This window comes from Opisthocomus hoazin, chromosome 13 (genome assembly GCF_030867145.1).
Source record: "Opisthocomus hoazin isolate bOpiHoa1 chromosome 13, bOpiHoa1.hap1, whole genome shotgun sequence".
Classification (NCBI taxonomy): domain Eukaryota; kingdom Metazoa; phylum Chordata; class Aves; order Opisthocomiformes; family Opisthocomidae; genus Opisthocomus; species Opisthocomus hoazin.
Genome location: NC_134426.1, coordinates 18,606,314 through 18,632,424, shown reverse-complemented (window position 1 = coordinate 18,632,424; position 26,111 = coordinate 18,606,314). Strand labels below are relative to the sequence as shown.

Below are 26,111 nucleotides of genomic sequence, written 5' to 3'. Positions count from 1 at the left end.
CTTCCCCATCGCTGTAAGATTGGAATACTTCAGGCAACCAACATTACCCTGGGAAGAGAGTGCACTACATTCTCTTCTTCACCGTTTCATATTTCAGTATTTCTTTTGCGGTAAAGTAATGCAAAGGCTGCTCCTTGAACAGCTTTTTTAAAATGTGTAAGACTAGTTAAGACCATTTTTCTGCTCCCGCTCCAGTAACAGCCATCAGGGCTTGACAGAGTGCCTGCCATGCAATCCACGTGACACAAAGCACAGCACCTTTTCTCTATGGGATGCAGAATTTTTTTCCTTTGTTGCTGTTGTTCTTACCTGTATTTGCAGCCACAAGGCACCCTTATTAAAGTCAGGTTTTAAATGTGTTGTATATTTATATCGTACAACTGCCTAAGCTTCCTGGCACATGGTGGGTTGCTGTTTTAGAAATAAGCTGATAATATAGTCATAGCAACACTACTTGCAGCGTCAGAAAACAAAACATTCAGCACCGGCAGAAAATGTGTATAGATTACTTTATCTCTGTATTCAATACAGATAAAAACCCTCCTTTGAAAAAAAATCTACGCTCCGGAAACAGCAGATAGGACAAAGTTAGGCACAATCTAGTGAACCATGAGACTTGTTGCTTGCTGGCATTGATACCTCAAAGAGTTCATCCTGAAACAGTGCCATTAAATATTGATGATGTATTGGCAAAGGACAGTCCAGCCACAGCGGAGGAAATTTAGCTGGGGGCAGGGAGTTGGGAGGGGGGGTGGGGGTGGGGGGCAAGAGAGACGGAGAGAAAGCACACAGACACCAGTCACATGGAGTCATAGATCCTCAACTTTAGAACATCAAACAAGTGCTGTTGGTTGACATTGTCATGACAATTACGGTGCTTGCTGTCTCTTCACAATCCAAAGTTTGCACCAGACAACTAAACATGCAGAAATACATGCGGCATGTGGAATAGTTAAATACTGGAAGAGAGTAAAGGTCTTTACTAGTGAGTCAACAATGCAAACTCACACCTTCCAAAATGTATTGTGTGTCAGAACGGCCATCATTTCCCGCCATTCAGAAGCAGCTCCTCTGGTTCGCTGACCTTTCTTTTCTTCTTGGGTCCTATTACCTCTTCCTGGCTAAAGGCAAGGTTCAGGCAGCTTATCTGTAAGAACCATCAGAAACAGTGATCATTCTCACGGTACAGGCTCAGGCTAGATGAGTCAAGAAATACAACTCCCAAAACTACAACGTGTTTTCCTGGATCCTCTTGGGTTTGTTCAGTGTGATCCTGTTCTCCAGAAAACCAACGAGGCAAGGAATCAAAATTGGAGTACTGGATGGACCTGGGATGGTAAGATTTGTGAATGCAACAGGTTGAGCTTCAGGGACAGAGAATGGTTTTGGTGGCACAAGGAACAGGACCCATCTCCCCGCCACCAACAGAAAATATCAGGAGCAAGGAGAACTTTGAGAAATAATAGCTTATAGGGCATAGCCTTTTTCAGCAACCTCAGATAATCATAAAAGTACGTAAAAGACGGGGGACTCTTCTGTCAGATTCGCGGTCACTGGAAGCAACCTTTAAAGAGGAGACACACAGTACTACTATTTGTACATCAGGGAAATTCAACACAAGTTGGTTGATCTCAGACTTCAAAGACTACCTGTGAGTCCACGAAAAATAACCAAGCAAAGCAAGCTTTTCCCCAAGAGGCTTAAAATCCCTCTAGGAAGACCCAAACCTCCCTCAAAAAATATTCAGAGGCTCACAAACCAAAAGGTTGAGAGCCACGCATAAATGTTCAAATATAAACAGGTCAACGGTAGAGGCAATTCAGACCGACCACAGCGAGACGGACAGCCAGAACAACAGTTGGAGCTCTGGCTGTGCCAAGTGACAAACTCACTTATTCTCGTTATCACATAACATATTTGCATTTTTACAATAATAATAATCTGGAGCTGCAGAGAGTAACGTGTGTTGTTGCCCACCCAGAAGGGACAAAGCACACAGTCTGGCAATGTAACCTCTCTTGCTCTCACTGGAACTGAGCTGAAGGGACACATCACAGCACGCCACTCCAACCTCGCCACCAAAAGAAAGTTCATTTGGATGAAAACAAGGTGAATGCAGAGGAAAAAGAGTGCTAACCGAGCCCCTGCTCCAAAACAGGAGTACTTTACTCCAGTTTCACCGTAAAACATGAGGAATCCCATAACGGAGGCAGGATAAACACAAGGAGTTGTTAAAGAGCTATTCCAGAACGCATCCTGGAGACAGGCACAAGGTCTCCAGATTACAAGATGTGGTCATTACAGAATTCCCCACTCGCGTCATCAAGGCTTTCTTTCTGTCTGACCTTGGTATGAGGCTTTGGTTAATCTCTACATAGCAATGGTCTTTCTAATGTGTGAAATAACTCTGATTATGGATTAACAGCAAAACAGTTTGAAACAACCTCACTGTGCCTGTCTATCGTGTTTCAAATTGTTTTTCCTTCCCTCTTCCCTCCTCTTCACTATGAGCAACACAATATTGCTTAATGCAGAAAGTACAATTTCCTTTCCATAAAACCAGAGAAAACAAGAATCTGCTAAAGTGGGACGGGCAGGTTCTCCTTCGTCCTGCACACTCGGGCTGACAACGCTTCCAGCGCTGCCCAAGGCGTATTTGCTTGAGGAAAGAGCAGTGAGTGGATCTCTGTGTTACAGCTCCCGACCTGATACCCAGCTGCTCAAACTGGCACCTCAGGCAGTTATTTACTTTCCTCTCCCTGGCGTCGTTTTAACCTGTCTGCTTCCTTTTTCGAACTAAAGGGCCCAGAGGGGATAAAACGCTGCATCCAAAACCTCTCCCGTGCTAACACAGCTGCAGGGTTTGTACCCTGTCCTGCTGCCCACACAGCAAAGCGATGACCCCCACTCACCTGAAAAAGGCAGCTCTCCTTCTACTTTAGCCTAAACCGCACAAAGAGAGCACCAGCGAGAGCCGGTGCTTTTATTTCTTCTCCTGAGGAATGGATCTTCTGCAGCACAGGCAACTACTCACTGAAGTTTCTACCCCTTTGCTATTCCTCCAAAATTTTCTGCATGGATGGGATACTTTTGAGGTGGGAGAAACAACCACAACGAGCAGCTGCTCACGCAGAGCCCACTGCAACTCTCCGACATTTACCTCCCCTTTACCACGGGCCGCACGACCACCTCACAGGAACCTGAGATGAGAAGAATGAAAACATCTCTGCAAGCCACCAAGTGCTCTCGACAAGCATCGTTCATCTACTGAATGAATAAGATGTCAGCTATGTGACGTATTTCACCGAAGCCAACATGTCCTGTCCTGCCCGTGCCCAGCTACAAGTTCACGTAGGAACTCTGAGCCAGAAACAGACCCCAAGTCCAACTTTCAGGTCCCATCCTTCACCAAACACTCAAGCTTCTTCCCCAGAAATGTTGCTCTAAATGGGATTAAGTCAGATCCTACGTATGTTTATTTGACTTTAACCAGAAAATAAACCTCTTCAACGGTGTGGTGACAAGCAGGAAATCCCTCCCATTGACTAAACACACAATCAAAGCCTCCACAGGTTGATTAATTCTAATTTTTCCCATGTACTGAGATGCTTGACTTTGAACACCTGATGGGAGAGCTTGTGCTGTACGAATGTTGTTTTTTCGTCTTACACAACCACCCCAAGGCCCCCGGTTCACTGACGAGCCAGGTGCTATAAAAGCACACGGTACAAGGCCCGGACCCTCGCGTGCTTGGCCTGCAAAGTGACCACGCTGACAACAGGACAGGAGGGACGAGACCCAGTCAAGTAGCAAAGGCAGGAACAGCCCCGCGACCTCCTGACTCTCAGTCCGAGGTGCAGTTCTGGGTCTAGGTCACACCATGAACACAGAGTGCGTCTGAACCTCCTGGTTTACAACACCGCACTACGTGTAAAAAAGTAATATGTTGCTGCAGAACTTTTCTGTAAAAATACCGTTAACTTGTGAATCATACAAGTGTTACTAATTTCTGGCATAAAACTAGCAGGACAGCTGCACATTGTCTGGAGAAGATATCAGGCTAAAAATAGATTAGACTTAGATTAAAGCCTTCCCAAGGCAGACTGGTGGACGAAGCAGAATGAGCAGACCACAGCCACACTGCTATTCTTAGATAGACAAAATCAGGACCTAGTTTTGTGCTCCGCAATTTTCAATCCCCAGCGTCCCCACGTATTCCGGCCAAAAATTCCCAGCATAAATTGAAGTGAATTTACAGCTCTTCTGACATGTGTTTTGCTTCCCAAGGCATCCTATGTAGAAAAGCTAAAATTGCACAAGAGCATTCGACTGTATCCCTCTTTGTCCCTGGCCTGCCCCATGCTGAGGTTTGGTACTTGGCAAATTTTATGCCCTCAGAAGAGTTCCCTTTGTTAGGGACACGGAATGTTTAGTTTGGTACCTTGTAACTACCCTGACAAATTCAGAAGCACATTAATGTCAAAAGAAGCCCAGTTCCATCAAGCGAGCCAGAAGAATAAGTACAGAGAGAGAAGACTTAACTGCTGAAATAAGGCAAAACGATCCTCAGGCGTCATGGGACGTCTCTCATCATCAGGAAACTTTAATCACAGAGCGCCCAGTGCCTGATGTATCCCGCGATTGCCGCTGCAGCTAACGTTGACTCGATAGCACAGCAAATGCTTGCCACTTTCAAAAATCAAGCCAGTGGCTCTTGAAATTGTCCCCCTAAGACCCGAGGCATCCCTGGCGAGTGGCCGCTTCTCTCTGGTTGAAGGCAGTAACTCCCATCGACCCACTGACCGTTGGCTGCTCCGTGCTTCCCAAGCACAGCAAAAATCAAGGTTCACAAGGCATGTCATGGTGTCCAGTGAATGGACAAGGGGAAACAGACACGAGCTAAAACACAGGAAATTCCGTTCAAACATAACGACAAACATTTTGATTGCCCTCACAGTAAAAAGTACTGGCACAAGTTGTCCAGAGAGGCTGTGGAGTCTCCGTCCTTGGAGATACTCAACACCTGACTGGACAAGGTCCTGAGAAACCTGCTCCACTTCACTTGGCTTTGAGCAGGAAGGTTGGACATGACAATTTCCAATTGTCCCTTCTGACCTCAGTGACTCCACAAAGGCAGCACAGTGGTTAAATGCTCGATATAGGGCTCAGCCCTGGTCTTGTATCAGTTTCCAGTAAAGTGATCACACTGGCATCAGTGGAATTAATCCCGATTTTCATCTGTACAAGCGGAGGAGAATCATGCTGGTTAGCATGAAAGCCAGTTTACGCAGGTGGAAGAATGTAAGACAGTCACTGTGGTGCTTCTGTGGAAGCTTGCCACATTTTTGTCCCCAGGAAGCCATGCCAACACATCACTGACTACCACCAGTCCTCTTCCTTTCCATAGCTCACTGTTAAAATCTCTGACATTCAACGTACTTTCTTTTTCTCAAACTGGAAGTCTCACGGGCCTACCCTGTACCTCATGTATCTGGTAGCGTTTAAAGCACAAACCAAAAGATTCTTCCGGAGTGTGGAAAAAAAAATTCTTCAGAAATATCTGAAGAAAAAAAGTTTCTCAGTCCCTCTCCTTCTAACTTCTTCCAGGGCCCTCAATCACCCTGTAATGCTGCTGTGCTGGCCATTCTGACTGCAGGATCACAATCCAACATGCCTCCCGGACTGGAAGCCTTCCTCCTGTAAGATCCCAGCATGCTAACTGAGGAGGCGAAAAGCAACGGACACTCCTTCTGCCTACTAGGCTGCTAACCAGCTCAGTCCCTCATGGGATACTGGATCTGTCCAACCTTAATTTATGCAGACTTCTCTAGAGGGTCTGGTTGCTGACACGTACATTATGAACACACATAAAGGCAGCCAGCGCGGAAGCTCCACGTCTTCCCGCGGAGGTCCCTGTGGTAGCTGTCAGGGACTCTGAGGGCGCAAGGGTTAAATCTCCCCGGATCCGCAGGGTGATGGGCCTCACCTCTGAATGAAGAGATCACTAGCAAACTGTTTCCTGCACACTAGACAGGGATAACTCATGAAAGGGATGAACGGCCCCGAGACACAGCTAAGGATCTGACGTGAATTGAGAGAAGCCAGGAATTTCCTGACCTCCCTGGCTCACTCCTCCCAGAATGGCCTGAGCTCACAGGAAGGAGCGAGGCAAGCTCATCTCTGAATCTTTCTCTCTTCATTGTTTGGGTCTGTGTAGCCTCAGCTGGTTTGGAGGAGAAAATGTTCTGGGAACTTCTCATCAGATACTGCTCTCTTGATAGACAGTTAGAGATAAACCTTTCTTTTTTTTTCTTTTCTGCAAAAGTTCAAGATAATGACATTGCCACAGAAAAATGCTTTCCTATTGCTCTGCAAATGGCAGGCTTCACCCTTCAACTGCTTTCTGTCATGGCAATTCTAGAAGTGGTTTGCCTGGGAAAAAATCAGACAACAAAGGTCTCGATCTCCAAGCTGTTATTCTGCCATTGAATCCACTTGCGCTGACCTTCACTTTCAGACAGAAGCTGCGCACAACACGGAAGCTCAGCAAAGGCAGACAAACCTCCGTCAGGATGACCATGGCCCTGGGCACCAACAGGAGACTGATCACTGGCAAACATGGCAGATACTACTCGCAATGTGTCATCTGTGAAGGATTCTGCTCGCACTGGCTTCCACGGCTAGACAGTCCCCTTGGACAAAGGGGACATGGCCAGGTAGCCAAGCCTTCTGCATGGGAGCAGCAGCTGGAGGCCAGACAGGCTATCCTCTGAGGTCTAAACCAGCACCGAGTTACACCACTTCGGTAGGAAGCTCTCCCTAGACGTCCAACTTTCAGACAGCTCCAGTTAAGAGAGCTAACCCGCACGGCAGGAGCGTGCCTACAGCAGGCAGTGAATCGCAGCGCAGAGACCCCCGAGCTACCATTGATCCAAACTATGTCCACACAAGGCCAACTGTCAACGCGCTTCCTCACGTCCCACAGTGGTCTCGCAGCATAAGCGGTGTCTGGCCCTAGCTAATGACGCCAGAAACTTGGGAGGCAGAACTGACTTGTGCTGTGCTGATACAGCCACACCATTTCCAGCTCTGGCGCAGGCTCGGTCAGGGGTGATTCAGGGCTCCCTGCACGGCTGCTTCACTGCGCAGTGAGACTGTGCTCGACGGACCACCCCAGAATTTCAGCCCACAGCTTCCTGATGGGAGATAAAAGCCTGCAGAGGCATCCATATGGTCAGACTGTACTCATCTTGTAGTTCTGTTCCATTCCAAACTCATTCCACTACAACGTTTGCTTACATGAAGACAACACTTACCAACATCAATCTGCAGGACAAGAACATTACAGGATTCACAAAAGGATAAAGGAGTATGCTGAAGAATTCCAGAAGTTATCTTAAGTTCAGTGCAGGACCCCACTCTCATCACCAGATTTCTATAAGCTAAATCAATGGGCAGCAATTCCCTATTTTACCCAACTCTTCACAACTAGAATGCCAGTGGAAAGTAGCAGGACACACAAAGATAGCACACTGGGCCAAATCCTCGGCTGATGCAATCAGAAAAACTCTCCTGAAGTCAGCAGAGGTAGGCTAATTTACATGCTGGTGTCTAACTCTGGATGATTAAGTACAGAGATGCTTTGCTGGGAAAGGGCAATCTCTCATTTGATCCTAAGTATCATCAATCATGAGATTGCAGATAACAAGCCAGTTGAGTGCATGTAAATTTTTCTCCAATCTGAGAAGCCCTCTGTCAGAGACTCTCCATGGCCATTACTAAAGGCCAGTTACGGCTCTAACTGGACAGGAATAGCTGCTTCTCTTTTGGCAGATCCGCATCTTATGCCTCTCCCATGTCGATTAGATAAAAATAAGCCTTTAATACTTTCATTCCTGGTCTTCCTGAAGAGCTATAGGTCAGGGAGATAATAACCAATAAACTCCGTTCCAACAGCACAGTTTTTATTTTTGATAACCAAGGAATCAGAAAGAATAAAGCAGTTCACTTCAGATGAAGAGCAGCAACAGGCTCATCCACGTTTCCAAGAGCAACTTGTGACCGCAGGTACCACATTTCTGAACTCAATACTTCTTGAATAGCAAATCCTTGTACAGATACCAAATTCTAGGGCACTCCAAACTGTTTTAGTTAGTTCTGAAAATCTCGGGCTGAATGTTTAAGTGCATAGAGAGCACCTTCAAAGACCAGTCCCTGAGGTGCTGCTACATGGACAGCTGAACAGCTAACATGGCTGCCCCAGAAGGGCAGGTCTCCCTCCCAGGCCCTCTGCGCCCGTTCCTCACCGTCCAGTTTAGCCTGCTTCCTTACAGCAGTGCTGGTATGTGAGCGATCATTCTGTGAGCTAGTCCAAGGGGATCTGCTTCTGGTGGAAATCCAACACTCAAAGTCACGCACCAGCACTGCGAGTCTAAGGGCTCATGTCTGCCCAAAGGAAACCAGACCTCCACAGCCCAGGCTAGGGTGGTTCTCGAGGCCCCTCACACACCAAGCTGAATAAACACTGAAACTCAGGAGAAAACAAGTCACTCTGGAGACCTTCTAGCTCTTCAAAGCAGAGAGCTTCTCTGAACACACCTGACAGCTGGAAAAGGCTATTGCTCGACTGTATTGCAGTCTGGATAGCAACAAGGTGTTTGCATTCACACCCCAACGGACCTACTTCTACCCATCTTACCTGTGCTTGACCCTGTTAGATAATACCTCACGCAGAGTTCCCGTCCACCCAAGCTTGTCCTCATTTTTTCAGACAAACTTACGCTCACCAGTTTGGCTTCCTGATTCAGGCGGAATACACAATGGTCATTTGTTTTAACCACTTCCCTCAGAAAAGAGGGGAAAGTCCCTCTCATATGGAAAATGGTGTCAAATTTTTATGACACTGTTGGCTTTACAATGATGATCTGCACTTTTTAACTGGTGACTTGACTTTGGTTTTCCCTAAGCTGACTGAAATATTAGCCAACTTGTAAGCTATTACAGTTCAAAAAATCATATCAAAGAATACACTAAAAAACCCCTCTGCCATGCAGAATCTACCAGGCACAGGGCCTGGGATTTTTAATTTTTTTTTTTCCCAAGTCTTTGGAAGCATACAATGGATAAAGTGACTCTTCTCTTTTTCAGTAACTGGTACTGTTTCCACCACCTTCAGACACTCTCACTATCGCTACTGTATTCTAATGAAATTCACATGCTGCAAGAGAGAGGTGTCTGGTGCTCTGCTTACAATCGGGACAGACCCGAAAGAATGTCAGAGCATGAATCAGTGGGACAACCACGAGTTACAAACAAAAAAGGCTCCTGTTTTCACACAGACGACAGAATAAACAACCATCAGAAGGAAACTGGAGGATGGGACACCAAAAAAAAAAAAAAGTGGTTAGAGTTTGAAAAATACCAGCCTAGGCACAGAAGTTCATTTCTAAGATCCAGAGTCAAGGCAAATACTTCACAGATGCCTTTTGAATGACACGTTAAGTTGTAGTCTCCAGTTGCTGTCTGGGTTAGACACCCCGGGATTCTTTTCAACAGAGGTCGGGAAAATTTTAGTAGCAATTTCCTACTCTCATTAACTTATCCTGTAAAGATTTAACTTCTGAACACTCAACCTCACACGATTTTCAACTAATTTGAATGGGAGGAGGATCAAGTGGCAAGTCTGGTGGTATTCAGAGATTTGCCCTGTCACTGAAAAAACCTCTGCCCAAGCCCATGAATTCCAGCTCTGATTCTGACTCAGGGTTTGGCCTGGGCAGCCTTCAGGACAGAACTAATTTCACATAACATTACTTATCTAAAATTACATGTCTGGTCTACCCTAGTTCTTTGGGTTGCCCCAACAACCACTGAAAAAGAAATCAGCACCTCCAGGGGATAATTCTTCCTATCCTACAGAGGCAGCCAAAAGGGACAGGATCCAGTACGTACCTGTGACTCACATGTAAAGAGAATCTGGAAGCAAGCAAGGAGAGGTGAAGACCATGTTAGGCAACAGACAAACACACCCTTCAAACCTAACACTGGGTGGTGATTTCAGAACCTTAATCCAAAAACACACACAGGTGAACCAGCCTGGTCGGGACACTGATATGTTTAGTCTGCCTGTGTAATTCACAAGTGCCAAATCCAGAAAACCCTGCAAAATTCTTGTACTGGATGTATGAAATAGTATGAAACAAGCTGACCATGGAAAGCTTCTTCCTTCATGCTTGTATCTTGTATCTCTATGCCCTAATATTTTGTAGCCTCTATGTGTTTCAATACTGCACAATAAATCCACCAATGTCAGTTAAATCTTGTGCCATCCCAGATGACAATGTTTTGTGGCAATGAATTCCACCTTGCCCAGCGTATCTTAGAGCCACTAAAACCTGCTTACCTGCTGAGATGCCCTTGAGCAAGGCATCCTGCCAGTCTCCTTTACTCCTGTCTTCTTTCCACCTACAAGGCACACACCGTATCAGAATTAGCTCTGAAGTTACAACCCTACATTTCATTGAAATAAAATCCAGAAGCCTGACTAAACCACTGTAGCAAAATCCCATGCCAGGTCTGAAATCGTGTAACCCTTAGCAGCACCAACATTGGCAGTTTATTCCTGGAAACAGGGATTTCAGTGTAAAGTGTCATCTGAACGTGCAACACACCAACCTGCAGCAGCTCCTATCGATTAAACTCCAGTTTAACTTGGTTTTCTAAGAAAGCCAAGCTTATGCCTGCATATGCTCTATCCCGTGTGTGTGTGTATGGGCATGCAGGGGAGCTGTCCCCTGGCTAATAACTCTTGACCTTATTAGACCGTTTCAACAACATTGGATGGAGTGGCCCAAAGCGCCTCAACTTCATGAAAACTGGCAACTGGGTAGAGGAGCAAGATCCTGTTAATATCCCCACAGTGGAAAAGGCAGCGGTATGAGTTCACCCCTTATTAGTCATGGGAGAAGCTGCAGGAGAAAGACCTGAAACGGTGACTTCGTAGGCAGGCAAGCTTTATTCGACTGTTTGGGGAGCTCAGGAATGCTATTTACCATTCTGTCACTAGATGGTATTGTTCCACAGGCTATATCTGAGAGCCTCAAAGGTCAAATACAGCATGGTGTATCAGAAGCTAGGTTGACTGAAGTGTGAGAAAAGGCTTTTATTCATGTATTTTCATGTATGTTTTCACACACAGAAGTCATTAGCAAAATCCAACTAAACAGCTGTAACAGCTAAAGGAGAAGAGCACTGGTGAAAACGTAGATAATGTAACTCGGTATGGACGACACCGTGCGTTTCCTCCACAACTGAAAAAAAACTGCTGAGATAAAGAAGTGGAAAGATACTGATAAAAAAATGAATGTTTCTGTTCACAAACTAAACATACACAATAAGCGCTTCATTACAGTTCAATCTGATCTAACACAAAATTCAGACAGCCCGACAAACTCCGTCCACCCGTTTCTCAGTAAGTGAGAACAGCTAAGTGTTATGCTAGGATACAGCCCTGAGCACAAGCTCCCTCAGTTCCAAAACTGGGCGTTTACCTGTATCTTGAAGGTGACAAGAAGATGCTTCCTTTTTCCAGCCTGGATGAGTGTCACTTTTGTCCTCTCCACACTCACTTGAATCTGCTTTGACAGGGACAGGGCGATTCTGTAAAGCAAATGATGCTTTGTCTTAACAGGGTAACCTAAAAAACATACGCAGGTGGTTAGTCCATGAACCCAGGACCAATAGGGATGAGATTTTTCACAGCTCCTCGGTGCCCAGGCCTTCCTTCTCACAAGCCTACAGGTCCTTCAGGAGAGACATTTTCTAAGAAAAGATGGAATTCCCACCTAAATGGCTTCCTCTCTTCAGGAGTTAGTTATGCTGGGGTTTATTCCCTGTACCGACCATTTAAAATTAAATCGCCAGGTCTCAGCTACTAGTGGAGGCTGCTCCTTCTGCCGCTTTGGAGAACCACCACCAGAGGACCCTTCATTCCAGCCTACCTTGTTGTCCAAGGAAATTATCTGAATTATCTGCTAAAGACGCCTCTTCCTCCACTAAGCACAGAGGGGGGCCTAGAGAAACTAGACACAGCAGACACCTTCTAGATGGCTGGCAGCAAGCGGAAAGAATCCCACCTAACCACATGGTGGAACATGGCTTAGTCCTGAGAAATACCAAGTGGAAATGCAAAACTTTGCCATTTTCCCCATTCTGTGCACACCTGTGTGTACGTGTGCGTGTGTACATGTGCACACACATGTGTTGTGTGTCTGTACGATCGCGGCCCTCTCCTGGGAGAGCATACTCGACTCAGTAAGTCAGTGGAGACGCTGGAATGAAATTCACTTTCTGTCTATGGACCCCCAGCCTCAGTGTTCGACCTGCTGTAGCGCTGCTGCCCTACACAAGCCAAAACACTTCTTAAACTGGGATTCAGAGAAAATACTTTTTTAAGGAGAGTTTTGCTGGGTAAACTCCATTTCTCCAGTGAGAGCCAAATAGAGCTGTTTGTACCTTTGTGCTCCCCTCCTCTTCCTCTTCATCACAGTCCAACCCTTGATGGGAGATCTCAGTAGGGCCATTCTTCTCCACCAGGTTGCTTTGAACTGTCCCCATTCTTTTCTTTTCAGTTGTCACTCTCACTTTCATGAGGTGGAACCCAGTGGAGACCGACCCCACTCTCAGGTTGACAGGATTGCCATCAAACAAGAGGTCACCAGGGCTGCCATCTTCCTTAAAGCCAGGGGGCTGGTAATCTTTGGGAGTTACTACACAGGGAGAAAGAACCCACCAATGTCAGAGAAATCAAGTTCCATCGCTCCTTAATCTGATCTATAAAGAACGGGTGTACACCAGCCTCCAGTAACAACATCAACTACCAAAAATACTCTGTTTTTTTGTTTTCAGGAAGAAAGGAAAGAATGCAAACAAAAAAATGAGCTGAGCAAATGTTCTCAGGGAGCTCAAAGAAACACTGACTTTAGGATGCTGAGATACCATTAATGTGCTCAGCTTTCTGGAGCAGAACCTGACAAAGGCGGGATGCCTGTTCCTTAAAAAACAAACAAACAAACACAAAAACTGTGAAGGAGAAGGATGTCTCCTTTTTACGTTGCATGGCTGCACTTCTTAGACAGATGTCCAACCCTGTCTTAAAAAGCGTCTGCCATCCCTATGTATCAGAAGGCTTTACTGTGTTTTACACCATTTCTCGTTGTTAGCAGTTAACAGCTTCTACCACTTCACCTTTCTACGCTTCACTTACTTTAGGGGGGCTCACGATCAGCACCGAAACTGACGGAAAGGGCATTTTTCCCCACAGCGCACGCTGTCCTCCACCTACCATCACTGTAGTAGAGGAGTTTCATGGTCAGGGTAATGTCATTGGGAAGCGGCCCGAGGTTTTGCATTAACAGGTAGAGTTTACGGATCAGGAGCCTGCTGGCCTGTGTAACGTCCTCGCTGCACACCCCATTCACATAGTTCACTTCGTTGCTACAATCAGAAGAAGAATAACAGATTTGTTTTCCTCAGTCATGAATATTCACGATCTAATTACAAATACAGTGCGCCCACTGACTTGTCTGAAACCACCAGCAACAAAGCTACAATGCCTTTATGTAATTTCCAGATAAACAGGGAAGTGAAACAGACTCCAGGGATGGCGTGGCATCAGCAAAACAGCAGCGCTAAACTAAGAGGCACGACATTTACATTTGAACAGACTTTGAAGCTGGGGCAATGGACCCCATTATACAAATGTCATGACTCACTTGTTTGAACATGATTAAGTTGGATCAAAGGACGATAAAATAAGTGCCTTTCACCTAAGCAATTTCAGGAATGAGAGGAATGAGGCGAGAATCCCATATAAAGCTGATGCATCACAGGGGCTATTTTCAAGTCTATTTTGCAGTTTGAAGAGAAGCGAATTGCATGTTCTCACTTCAATTCCACGTAAGAAAAACTAGCTCAGAAGCACATTTTTCCAAAGTGACTAAGGGGCATTCCTCTCACCTCCTTCAGCCACCCAAATGTCAGCTGGCTAGTCTAAGCAAGCAGTCTAGACTGAGATAAAGGTCTAACAGAAGTGGGATGAATCGCACTCCGGAGGAGTGTTTCTCTTGACTACAGAGGTAGATGAGATGAGCAGCTTAGATCAGCCAGCTAACTTTAGATGGTTGAAGATGGACTAGATGAATCACCGTGTGACTAAGGAACCTAAACTTCCTTAGATTTCCATGAGAAGAGGCCGTAAAAAAATGCAGCTCCTCCATTACATCTTCGGAAGACCACTGGCAGGTGGATGACACTATACACAGGCTCAAGGGCCTCTAACACAATCATTCCAAACCGCTTTGAAAGCAGTAAGTAACCTAAGAGAGCAGAGAGAATCCCAGGGCTGAATCTGACTCGCTAAACCACTGAGGGAACAGCTTCATCAAGACTGATTTCCCAGCTGAAGCTTCTGGGCTTGTCATGAAAACTGAGTGGCTGTCGAATAGCTTGAACTCCCAGGGTACGCAGGGTAGGGTTTGGTGGGCTCCAAGCCGCCATCAGCAGAACTCTGGGCTGAGCACACTGTGCCGATTAAATCCTGCGTGCTCTACAGCAAGAGAAAGGACAAATACTGCTCATGCCTAAGGTGGAGTAAAGAGGAGGCAGGCCTTCTCTTACCCATCACCTTTACAAGTCTTGGGATCAGCAGAATAGAAATGGTAAGGAGAAGAGTATAGGCAAAGAGAGCTGAGACTTCCGTGGGAATCAACAGCTCAAGTAGTGGTTCAGTATGGGAATAACATTGCAAATTTGATGCAGGCATGTGGCAAAAGGTAGCAGTTGAGGAACTGAACTTCTCTGCAGGACTGGGACCCATAGCAAGGAATTCCTCCAAAACCTGTCTAAAATAAGGCAGAGAACACTTAGGAGAAAGGTTCCCTTTACCACTCTGATACGATGATGCAGATCCAGAAATTATTAACTCAGATTTTGCATATGACAATAAACCTTGCAGGTGTATAAAATCAGTTTTATCAGCTGAAGGAGTAGATAGCAAAGATGACACAACACTCTGATCAATGCCAGAACATCCGTGCGCTAACGACTGCAGATACACACACGATCCTCTGACAGCAGTGTCAGTCACTGAGGAAAGAGAACAGAGTCCAGGAATCCGATGCCACGGGCTTCGAAGCCTCAGAGCAGTGATGAGATTTCGATGGAGCAGATATGAACACAACAGCAAGATTACTTAGCCTCTGCTTGGCCGGAAGGACAGACACCAAGGAATGCCGAGTTCCACTGGGGGACTGTTGTTATTTCTACGAACTGATGACTGATCTCAGCTAGGCTGATTAAAAAAAAATAAAAATCAAAATACTCAAGAGCTATAGATGATCTTTCAGATCCCAAAGGTCTCCTCTTCCCCTCAGCATAGTGAGGAAAACTGACAGCAGCTTCACAGCAGAAAGAGGGTACAGTCAAAAGGACACTCCAGACTCAGACATATGTCAGATTTTCCCAACAGAAAATCACTTTGCCACATACTAAAAATTACGTGGATGTGTTTAGAGAAAGAGCAGCTAACGGCACACTACAGGAGCACTGCGGAGGAGTTTCCTGAGGAGCACACAAGACAGCGGAGCTCTCTTGCTGAACAGGCAGCTGCCAAGGCCCACAGATCCATCTTTCACCAATGGCAACTGCAGAAGCAAACTAAAAATGGTTTAATTATTTTTCTTTGCTTTTGTTATAGCCAATGGCTTTTGACAGTATTTATTTTAAACTACACAGGATCACAGCCTAATAAACACAGCTTTAAAATATCTAACAGACAGAGAGAGCCAAAAAGCTGCTGCTTCCTGCCACACATTTTGCAGCATCAACTCAGGCATCACATGCGAAAGTTCTCTCAGGTCACCCATGCAGGACTGCTCAAGCAGAACACACGTATGCAAATGCCCAGGGAAAAAATCCTGGGTGCAGGATCACGGTGGAAGGGATCAAACCTGAAAAAGCTTCATCTGAGAGCACAAGGCTGCCTTGCGAAAGTGGGAAAACACTTGGTAGCAGTGGAGACAGCAGCAAGCTCAACAACGGTGTTGGTTTCTGCATCGCTACCCTGATTAGGCACTGTTTCTATAAATCGTCCTTAATTCAGTTCTGGTGCACTTTAAGTGTCCCACTGTGCTGTGTAACAGCATTTCTACTCATCAACTCGGCAGTTCATATCCTGTAGGGCGACTATCCTCATCTCTGATGATATTTACAGCTGCTTAGCGACTCAGACATGCTCTAACCATAAAGTGCACTTTCTTCCTAATGCCTCAAGAACACAGTTTTCACAGTGTAATTCCGAGAAATAACACCAAACCATTACCTGATGATGTCCATCTGGGGCACCTCCTTTTTGTACTTGAATTTGAATTGATACAGTTCAGTCACTGTCTGGAGATTTAACAAGGAGGGGAAGAGAAGAAACCAGTCTCTTTCAGTACCAAGTGTAAAGATGCGTATTGAACTTAACAGTGTCGTTTCACAACTTTATGCCAGAGCATTGCATTCATTTCATGACACAATGACGGCTTTTCCTCTATTAGTGCCTGCACACACTTTGGCAATTCTTTTTAATGACGACAGCTCACCTAGCACTGAAAGAACCACAAAAAAATGGCAAACTTGCTGCTTCCTCCTTCCACTTCCTCTGTGGGCCCGACTGCCCAGCCTAAATCTCTAGCGAGGCTCCGGGGCCAGCCAACCACCACAACATGCCTACGGCCTCCCTTACTAAGGGGAAAAACGTGTGGCTTTGCGGGTGATGCAGTGTCACAAGGAAGCCTGGGCCAGAGTTCTGTACGGAGACAAGGGCCAGAAGGACTCTTCCTGCTAGGAAATACAAACAATATTGCACGGGCCAGTTTCTGAATTTCACCGGTCTCAGAGTTTTATAAGCGAAATAAAAAAAACCTATATGATTTTCCATTTAAAAGGAAAGAATCTGCTATGATTTCAGAGACTAAAATAATTAGGAAGAACAGGCTACTTCACCACAAGAGAAAGGATCTATTGTAGTCCAATTCCATGCCTATAATTCACTTTTTCCAGAGGCAATGAGGTCGATTAGTAGCAGCTCAGCTGAGCCCTTAACTCTGAGCCTCCCTGGCAAATCCCAGCCTTGGTACAGACTAAAGTCTTGCTCTCTCCCCAGATGTGACGCAGCAGAACTGTACTCAGGTTAGCAAAGACTCTGCAGCCATTCTCTGCATCTGCTCTGCGGAGGCAGCATGGATGCTGAACCTTGGTTACGCATCACACCACCCAGTCTCTCTCCACGGGCTAGATGCAGGCAAAACAGAAAGCAACAGAGAACACGGAAAGGACAAGTACAGGCACTACTCAACACACAACCCTGGTCTGAAGTGATTCACAACTCCTGTCCCACACCTCTCCCCACGAAAAAAACAGCTCTCCAACACTCCTGTTAAAAAGACTGTTCATAAAAGAATGATTTTGAATTTCCCATTTCTTCTCTTCAGGCAAGAAAATCATGAATGTGCCCATTAGTTGCCCACTAACACCCCTGCCCGAGGCCCTAGATGGGCCCACAGCTTAGTGCCTAGTAGGAGCGTTTGATCACAGCCCAGCTCACTGAGCTGTCACTCTCCAGTGAAGGCAGCAAAAGAGAAACAGGGTCACCGAGCAGCTACGTCAGGGTAGAACTGAAGCCTACAAGTCCACACTGAATACAAGTCTACTCACCCATGCCTTCAGTTGCCTCAGAGATTAATTAAGACTCTTTCTTACCTCCGGTTCCTTGGGATTGGTGTAAATCTGTTATGAGAAAGCACAGTGAGGGCATTCTCCCCTTGCACAACCTGAACCAGTGAGAAGTGACTAAACAACGCTATTTTCATTTTACAGCAGAGACTGTACTATCTTTAGCATGGGATCAGAGAAAGGAATGGCTGAGAAACAGCCTTCCTCTATCAGCAGTCAATACTTACCACTTCAAAGACAGGTAGAAGACACTGTCTGTGTAATTGCAGAGGAATGAGGTTAATTCCCATTCCAGCCCTCACAGGCAACTACTGATGCCTGAGAATTAACTACTCAGATTATGCACCGAACAGATGCATAGCATAGCTCTTGGTGGTTACAAAGACCTGGGCAAAAGACTTGCTATGTAACCGCTGGTGTGCGGTTTCCTCAGTATCAGATTAACCAGGAGGACTCTTCTGCAGCGGGAAATGGAGAAGACACAGCAGCTTCCAAGGGTGGAGGCAAGAGTTTAAAGGAAGCAGTGATACGAGGCACATGAACGTGCTTCTAGGAGTTTAAGGATGCACGTAAGGCCCCAGAGTCAGAAGTCTGACATGCTGAGCAAAATATTCCCAAGCAGCCTAGGAAGTCCGTATTTACCTTTTTTAAGAAAGGTCACTGCTCTGTTAAAAACCACATACATTTTGCCCTCCCCTTAAAAAAAGGCACAAATGGGTTGACACAACCTTGACGCCACATCTCTTTCAAGTGGGGTGGGGTAAGAAAAATGGCTTGTATTCATTTACTTACTGCGAGGACAGCAACGTGTAACTGAGCAGGGAAAAACAAAGCAAAACACAGAATCAAAATCTAACCTTAGTGGGCAAGGAGAAGAAAAACCTATCAAAATCTAACTGCCTACATGCAGTGAAGGAACAGATACATTCAGCAAGAGGGTGAGTTAAAACCCTTGCTGCAGATTCCCCACAGCACAGCATCAGCAACACCTAGTGGCCAGTTCGCTTGGCTTGACTTGCCGTTTCCCAAGAAAACAACTGCGTGCTCAGATCTCCCTGCGGGGACCCTTCCTAAACAATCCTCCAAAGGCTACGCCGATTTAAGACTCTTTTACAAGAGCACCCATCCCTACTGAAGACTAATATTTGCTCTCTGCTATGAAAGTCCCCAAAGCTATTTAATTTGTCCTACAGCAAGAAAACGTACACAGGACTACTCCTGAAAACAACCCTAGAACATGCGTGAAGTATCTCCACTTTTTCCTTAATCCTTGTCAAACAACAACTAATTTCTGTCTCATAAATAGCAGAGGACTAAATACCTCCTAGAACTGTCAGCAGTCAAGAAACTGAGTTCACAACATTTCAAATTCTCTCACACACACTGACAGTTGTACTGATGTGGAAGAGCCCATCTGATCATCAGTGCTGCAACTAACACCACCTCATCTGACCTAGACGAGAGTGGGTTTGACGAACAGTGCTGACCGAGATGACAACAGTTGGTGCTCTTTCCTGTGCAGAGCAGTTTTCATGTCAGAATCAGCAAGGAATACAACTGCTTACTAGTTGATTTTGTCCTGCAACCAGTTATATACCTTACTCGATGAACTACTTTCCAAAAAAAGTAAAATTCTGAACCCAAGGGAAAAGCCAGGAGGGTTAGAGAAGATGAGAAGAAGGGAAAGGATGACGGCAAAGGAGACGAAGGAAAGCAGAAGCACAGAAGAACCTGTCTCAGGAGAACAGGCATGGAGATCAGGATCTCAGCTCTGACTGGCAGTGTCTCTATCCAGACATCAGAGAAGACAAATGTAGGACACAGAGCTAAGGGAAATCCATTTCAGGCTGCTGCAAACCAGTTCACACACCATGTACAGGCAAGCCTAGGGAGCGACAGTGGCCAGTACTTGGGCTCAGGGAATAAAACCCCAAATCTCACATGTCTATACCCAGGGCAGGGCCATCCCCCTGTCCCACGGCTGCAAATGTGTGCTGTGTGCATGCGAGATCACTACAAAAACATCCAGCAGGAACAGAAAGATAGTTTTGTCCATACTTTATGAAGAAATAGGAAACTTACATACTGCCTCTCCAAAGCATCAAAACAACCTTGAATCCTGCCAGGGAAAGAACACATTAGTACTAACCAGCAATATTTATCTCCCGATCTGTAAACACCCACTCATTACAGACAGCACATTTAAAGCGCATTTTTGCCGGAATTAAGACAGCACAGCTAGCAACATGTTGGGCTTGCAAAGTCCTTTTCAGGTCAACCATCACAAAGGCACCGTCCCCCTTTGCATTTGTGCACTGTTTATACTTCTGGGCCATACCCTGTCAGCCTGGAGCCCACTTAAGCCCTGACGAAGCCAAGGATCCGAGGCACAAGGCTGGCTGCGAGGGGTTCTCTGCTCAGTGCTCTATTTTGGCTCCCCAGCTTGCTCTCCAATGGCTCTTTTCCCACTGGCAGTGTACAGAGCTTGGCTGAAACTTCAATCTGAACGTGGCCTGACATGTCTGGTCTTGTAAATTTTTTGTTGTTATCTGATGCATAGTTTACAGCTATGGACTTTCTCAAAGTAGTAAATATTATCTGAGGTAGCAATGGCCAGATATTTACTCTTTGAGTCAAAGGATGTGCAGCCAATTCTGAAATACACCCTGGAGCAAGCTGTAGGGTTCGTAGACACACAATATCCAGGGAAATAAAATATTGTACATACTAAAAAAACAAGCTACAAGAATCCCTGTAAAAGTGAAACTAGACTAGACTAAGCAACAACAGAATCACCCTCATGATTTTCTTCACCCTCTCCGTACCTATGCTGACTGCGCGTGTTCTGGGGCCTGACCATGACCTCACTGCAGCCAACACTTCAACAGACCTTGAACTCACATGATCTTGGTCAGCTAATTCCGTCTTGCTTACGCACAGGGCCCAGCACACAGGCTGCAGCAGTGGGAGTTGCACTGGCACAGTTGATAACGCTACTGGGCACAATATTTTCAAATTCAGGAAGAACGCAAGGGGCATACATCTTGCTATTCAGCACAATCTTGTCCTAGTTTCGCTGTTACTCACTTACCACTTGACTATCTGCAACGATCCCAGACAGCTTTTATCTTCTCGGAGAATTTTTAGACAGAGGTCTGCAAAACCACATTTAGAACATAGTTACAATCCTTATCACAGCTCTTGGGCAAACACTGAAACTAAACCAGTCACCCTCCCATTTTTGGATAAAATGTGTTATCTGGAGGTCCCTCCTGAGCGGAAATGTTGGTTTTCCACCGAGTCCCAGGTGGGCTGACACCAGCTTACTGCTGCATATTCAAATGTCAAGACTTTCCTCAGATGCTCTGGACTCTCCCAGAAAGAGTGCTAGAGTTACCGCTTAACTCTGAAACAACAGCAGCTCCCATCCTCTCCTCTCGCACCCATTCCGCCACTCCCAAACAACACCTTCACTTCTGCATTCAGACTTCACCTACACCCATACAACATCAAGCCAGTGTTATTTCCACACAGTTCCTTCTACCTCTGTCTTCAGGCATTCATAAAGGCAAGAGGGAACCCGTCCTGCAAACCAAGGGGGGATTTAATAACACCTTAAGATTCAACCTGGGAGCCCTCAAAGGTACGAGCAGGCAGTTCCTGATCAAAAAGGCACCTGCAAGACCTGACATTTGATTAGAAAGTCCAGCAGCTTTTCAGGGTTAGGTGATCAAGAACCAGTTTGGGATTTCCTGTGCCCTCAACCAAGTCCACAAAGCACATGTGACCGTGCTTCCGGACAACTAACTGCGTAAGCAAACACACGGAGACAGACTGGAACGCACAGAGACATTTCACATCCTACCAACACGTCCTGAATGAACATAAAGACACCAATGAATCAAAGCATCACTAATTCTTGTGATCCTGTGACAAGACTTTGGTTCTTAAAGTTCTTTTTTTCCTTAAAGTTCTGATTCCCAAGCACATGTGGTTATGTGAGATTTTTTGACAGAAAAACCCCAAGCCAACAATAAAACAAACAAATTTACTTTCAGTCTCACAAGGGAAGCTGAAAATGTGAGCCTCAAGGGCTCAGAAATCCCAGGGAAAATAAAACACATCAATAAGAGCTAATTTTTAAAACCTTACTGATTTTTAAGTCAATCTCCTGACTCTGAGACCCGATTCACACAGGGCTGGAAACATCGAGGAATGTTTACAAACCAAAAGAAACGCTAACAGAAGAGCCACGACTTGCCAATAGCTCTAGGTCGTCTTCTACACTCTCTGCCTACCTGATGCAGAAGCACTGTCTGCATCCAGACCTGAGCAGGCCTCTTAGCTAACTTCCTAATAAACTGACCTTGTACATATGTGAGCAGCTGGAAGCTAACATGTAAAGCAGATTATAGCTAAAATTTAGCAAGTAGAAGTTAGAAATCAGCACAAATTGAAAGCGTTACCATCCAAATAACGAGTTCCATAAGAGCTCTCTGGGAACAGCCCTCTCATGTACGTTATACAGGACACAGAGATGGCCAGAAGTCTTTTCACCAGCACCACAGACTGCTGCTCGGTAGCAATTTTGTCGGGCAACAACACTGCTTCCTGAAAAAGAGGGCAAAGCCAAAAATAGCACCATTTTAGTGTAACACAGGGATAATATTTAGCAACAACTCTCAGCAGGTGGAAAAAGAGGGTAACTTCGAAATGGGATTTTAACATTTCTCTGGTCTTCAGACTACACAGGGAAGACTCGCATCTAACATGGGTGGAATTAAGTGCTTTAAGGGTAGTTATCAACAGATCTGACATGATTCACTCAGATGCGGTCTGCGTTGGTCATTCCCTCCCCTTTTATCACAGCTGAACATTCCCACCCTCCCCACTGCACCCATGCTGGCACCTAACAACCACCTTAAAACAAAAACACAAAACAGCCTAGAGTTTTCCACCAGCTTAGCTCTACAGAGTCTATTGTGGAGCCAACCAAACGCTGGCATAGCATGCAGTGCTGTACCAAAGTCCACTGCTGCCATAGCTTTTTCTGAGATCTAACAGCATACTGCGCCTGTCAACGCTGTACGCAGACCTAGTTTCAGAGTGGTTTTAGCGCAGAGCTGTAAGCAGTACATGTCTACGACTGGAGCTAGTGCAGATACTAAACACTGTGTGACTTTAACATGAACAATCTCAGTGGAAAGTATATTCATTACCTTTCCTCCTGCTAACAAAGCTCTGTGCACCCCTTATGGGCCTACGTTTATTTAGTCAAATACATGTCAACGTCTTCTGCTGTATCTTCCTGGACTCACTGAATTGGAAATAACCCAACTAAGAGCAGCGCAGATAACAAAGTGCTCCCACCTCACCAGGCACAGACGTGCCAGCTGCAAAACTGAGAGCTAAGATTGTCAGTACCACCACATTGCCAGTCTTTACCTTGGAGGACTTTTTCTTTTGTCTAGTCTGTAAAAGCTGATGAACAGCCATCCTTTATTTCAAACACCTGCCTTCCACTTGTAATTAAAACCTGGGGGAAAAAAAAAAAAAAGAAGATATGAGACACCCGGAAAATACACAGTCATTGCTATTTCTGCTCTTCCTTAAGCTAAGAACAAGATTCTTCAGCTTCTTCAGGTCTGAAAGCCAACTGCCAGCCAGGACACCCAAAGCAAAGCAAACGAGGGATACTCCATGGCACTGTCTGAGAGTCCGCAGAGCAAGAAAATTCCCTATTCACTGCTGAACGATCGATAGTATTTGAAATTCAGGGCCACAACCGTACCTGGTGTCAGCTGGTGCCGCTTCAAAATGCATTTCTCAAACTCCAAACCACAAATGTTAATTCCTACAACCATTAAAAAGTGTGAAGGGGGAATGTGAAAGAACTGGAAGTCTGCCAATAGCTGCCAACATTTTAGCAAGGCTAAGCAGGAAAAGCACTAACATCAGTCTTGGCCGGAATAAAGGAAAGATTCTTCTGGGACACCTGAGGGGGGGGGAGGAGGGAAAAAAAAAAGATAGAAGAAAGAAAAGAGAAGAAAGAAAAAAGAGAAGTCCATATTGTTTCCATGAAAGCAGGCCCTGTTAGACAAGCCTGGACTAAAGAGAAAAATATTCTTTTTAGAAGAATGGAAAGCTGATTGATAAAGGCAATAATGTGGATATTATATGTTTCGCACTTGGGTGAGGTCCTTCATCTCGCATCTGACATCTTGATTAAACACTTCCATTAGACGGATTAACCAGGCACGCGTTAACAGGCTGGAAAGCTGGCTCCCTGGGAGATCTCTGCACGCAGCTGCTAACAGGCAGACGTTAATGAGAGCAAACACCACAACCAGGTCCCCAGAGGAGCGCTGCCTCACCCGCAGCCAGTCAGTATTTCTATTAACAATTAAAATAATGGCATAAATACAGTAGGTTGATTTAAACCGTGACCTAACGCAGTGAGCAGCAGACTTTTATCAACACAGCCGATCTAATCTCGCTCTGCATTTGCACCTTTTCAGCTTTTCTCCGTGCAAGCCTCCTCTCCGCCTGCCGGCAGTCTGCAACGCATCGAGTGGAACACCGCGTTGGTAGCTCTGATGCTAAATTTAGCACTTCATTTAGTGATGAGGCCAGATTACAGCCGTAAAAGTATATTTAAACAAATATACACCTGCAAAATTTGTAATTTGTTAAATATTTTAGGACTTTTTTTTTTTTTTTTTACTCACGACTGGCAACGCACAGTGAACAGGACTAGAATGCAGCTAAAGCAGACAAAGGCATTAGCCCAAGGTGAGGTGATTAGCTAAGTAAAGCTGATTTAAGCGAGCCAGAGAGATAATAAAGCACGTTTTCAATATTTATAATGAATTAAAATGAAACATCACTCAGAAGGAGCCCACCCACCTGGGCCGGGCCCTCTCGGTCCATGGCCCCATCCAAGGCTCCGCCATCGCCGCCTCTGCTCGGCCCAGGCCTGCCCAGCTCCCCGGCCGCTCCACCACCCGGCACCGGCCTCCGCGGGCAGGCACCGGCCTCCGCGGGCAGGCACCGGCCCCGGCAGCCTCCCCGCTGCCCGGGACTTCCCCCCTCAGCTCCGCGCACCGACGGCCCCTCACGCCCGGGGCCAGGCGGCAGGAGGCTGCAGCTGGCCCGAGCAAAGCAGCCCTGCCTCAAACGGGGTGGTAAAACTATTTTTTTTCTTCCCCCTTTTTTTTTTTCCTTTTTTCTTCTTTTTTTTTTTTCTCCCTCCCTCCTTTTTTTTTCTTCTCCTTTTTTTTTTTTTTCCCCTCAGTGGAAATTGTGGCCCGGCCGGGCTCCAGCCCCACACCCGGCAGCACCCGCCGCCCCCTGAGGCACCAACTCCCCAAGAGGTGGACGGGGAGGGGGGGCCGTCCCTGGGGCACAAAGTCCCCCTGAGGCAGCCGGGGTCCCCCTGAAGGGGCCAGGGGAGGGTCCCCAAGACCCGAGGTCCCCCTGAGACCCGAAGTCCCCCTGAAGTGGCACAGGGAAGGGGGATCCCTTAAGCACAAAGTCCCCCTGAAGCTTCCGGGGGTCCCTGAGGTTCGAAGTCCCCCTGAAGCCACCGGGAGCGGTGTCCCCGAGACCTGAGATCCCCCTGAGGTGGACCGGGGTGGGAGGTCCTTGAGGCGCGAATTCCCCCTAAACCCACCGAGGGAGGGGGGGGGATCCCTCAGGCGCAAAGTCCCCCTGAGGTGGCCGGCGGGGGTCCCTGTGGTGGCCTGGGGTTCCCCTGAGGCGGCCGGGGGGGGGGGGGGGGTGTCTCCCCGCCCCGCAGCCTGCCCTGCCCCGGCCGCGCCGGCCGGCCCGCCCGCCTACCTGCTCCGCCAGCTCCGGCCCCCCCGGCTTGGCTGCCCCGGGCCTGCGCGGTGCTGGGGGGGGGCGGCCCGGCCCCGCTCGCCCCCCCCCCCCCCCCCCCCCCCCTCCCGCTATGGCGGGCCGGGCTGAGGAGAAGCTCCCGGCGGGGCTGGGGGGGGGGTCCCGGTCCCGGGGGGGCTCCGCGGCCTCGCCAGGCCCTGCCGGGGGGGTTCCCGCTGGAGCAGGCGATCCCGGAGAAGCAGAAGCAGCAGCGCGGCCACGGCGGGGGCGGCTGCGGCCATGGCGGGGGCGGCGCAGCCCCATCGCACCTGTTTCAAACAGCTTTAAAGCAAAACACGGGCTTTATTGGCAGCGCCTCGCCCCATATCGGGTCCGGGTTTTAAATTACTTAAAGCCAGAAGACACGTCCTTAGAATATTCTGGTGCTTCCCCAGGGCAAGGGAGGCTTTAACACCACCCCAGCTCCACTCCAAGGCATGGCGGGCTGGGTAAGCGGC

The 26,111-nt window shown here is 46.8% G+C and overlaps 1 protein-coding gene across 9 annotated transcripts; it reads right to left on the bottom strand.

Annotated features, from left to right (window-relative positions):
- Positions 1-804: 804 nt before the first annotated feature.
- HORMAD2 (HORMA domain containing 2) lies at positions 805-25,700 on the bottom strand. 9 transcript variants are annotated; one of them, XM_075434372.1, is made up of 13 exons: positions 25,615-25,700; positions 23,221-23,311; positions 22,242-22,386; positions 20,867-20,930; positions 19,858-19,894; positions 18,568-18,588; positions 17,803-17,829; positions 16,379-16,446; positions 13,343-13,494; positions 12,514-12,767; positions 11,550-11,658; positions 10,403-10,464; positions 805-1,147 (listed from the first exon to the last, which is right to left on the bottom strand). In XM_075434372.1, exons 2-13 carry the CDS (start codon positions 23,269-23,271, stop codon positions 1,043-1,045), a joined length of 1,095 nt encoding a protein of 364 aa, XP_075290487.1. In that variant the 5' UTR covers positions 23,272-23,311; positions 25,615-25,700; the 3' UTR covers positions 805-1,042. The 9 variants fall into 9 exon arrangements, 7 of the variants coding, with proteins under 7 accessions (XP_075290487.1, XP_075290486.1, XP_075290488.1 ...); XM_075434371.1 differs by lacking the exon at positions 25,615-25,700 and adding an exon at positions 24,682-24,991; XM_075434373.1 differs by lacking the exons at positions 18,568-18,588; positions 25,615-25,700 and adding an exon at positions 24,682-24,991.
- Positions 25,701-26,111: the final 411 nt, after the last annotated feature.

What these genes read in the sequence shown, in the direction of transcription:
- HORMAD2 (XM_075434372.1), bottom strand. Translation starts at nt 23,271, where the DNA reads ATGGCTGTTCATCAGCTTTTACAGACTAGACAAAAGAAAAAGTCCTCC. An exon ending in TCGTTGCAGATAGTCAAGTG is followed by an intron (nt 19,895 to 20,866) that starts GTAAGTGAGTAA and finishes TTTCCCTGGCAG; the next exon opens with GATTCAAGGTTGTTTTGATG. An exon ending in CCAATCCCAAGGAACCGGAG is followed by an intron (nt 16,447 to 17,802) that starts GTAAGAAAGAGT and finishes TTAAATCTCCAG; the next exon opens with ACAGTGACTGAACTGTATCA.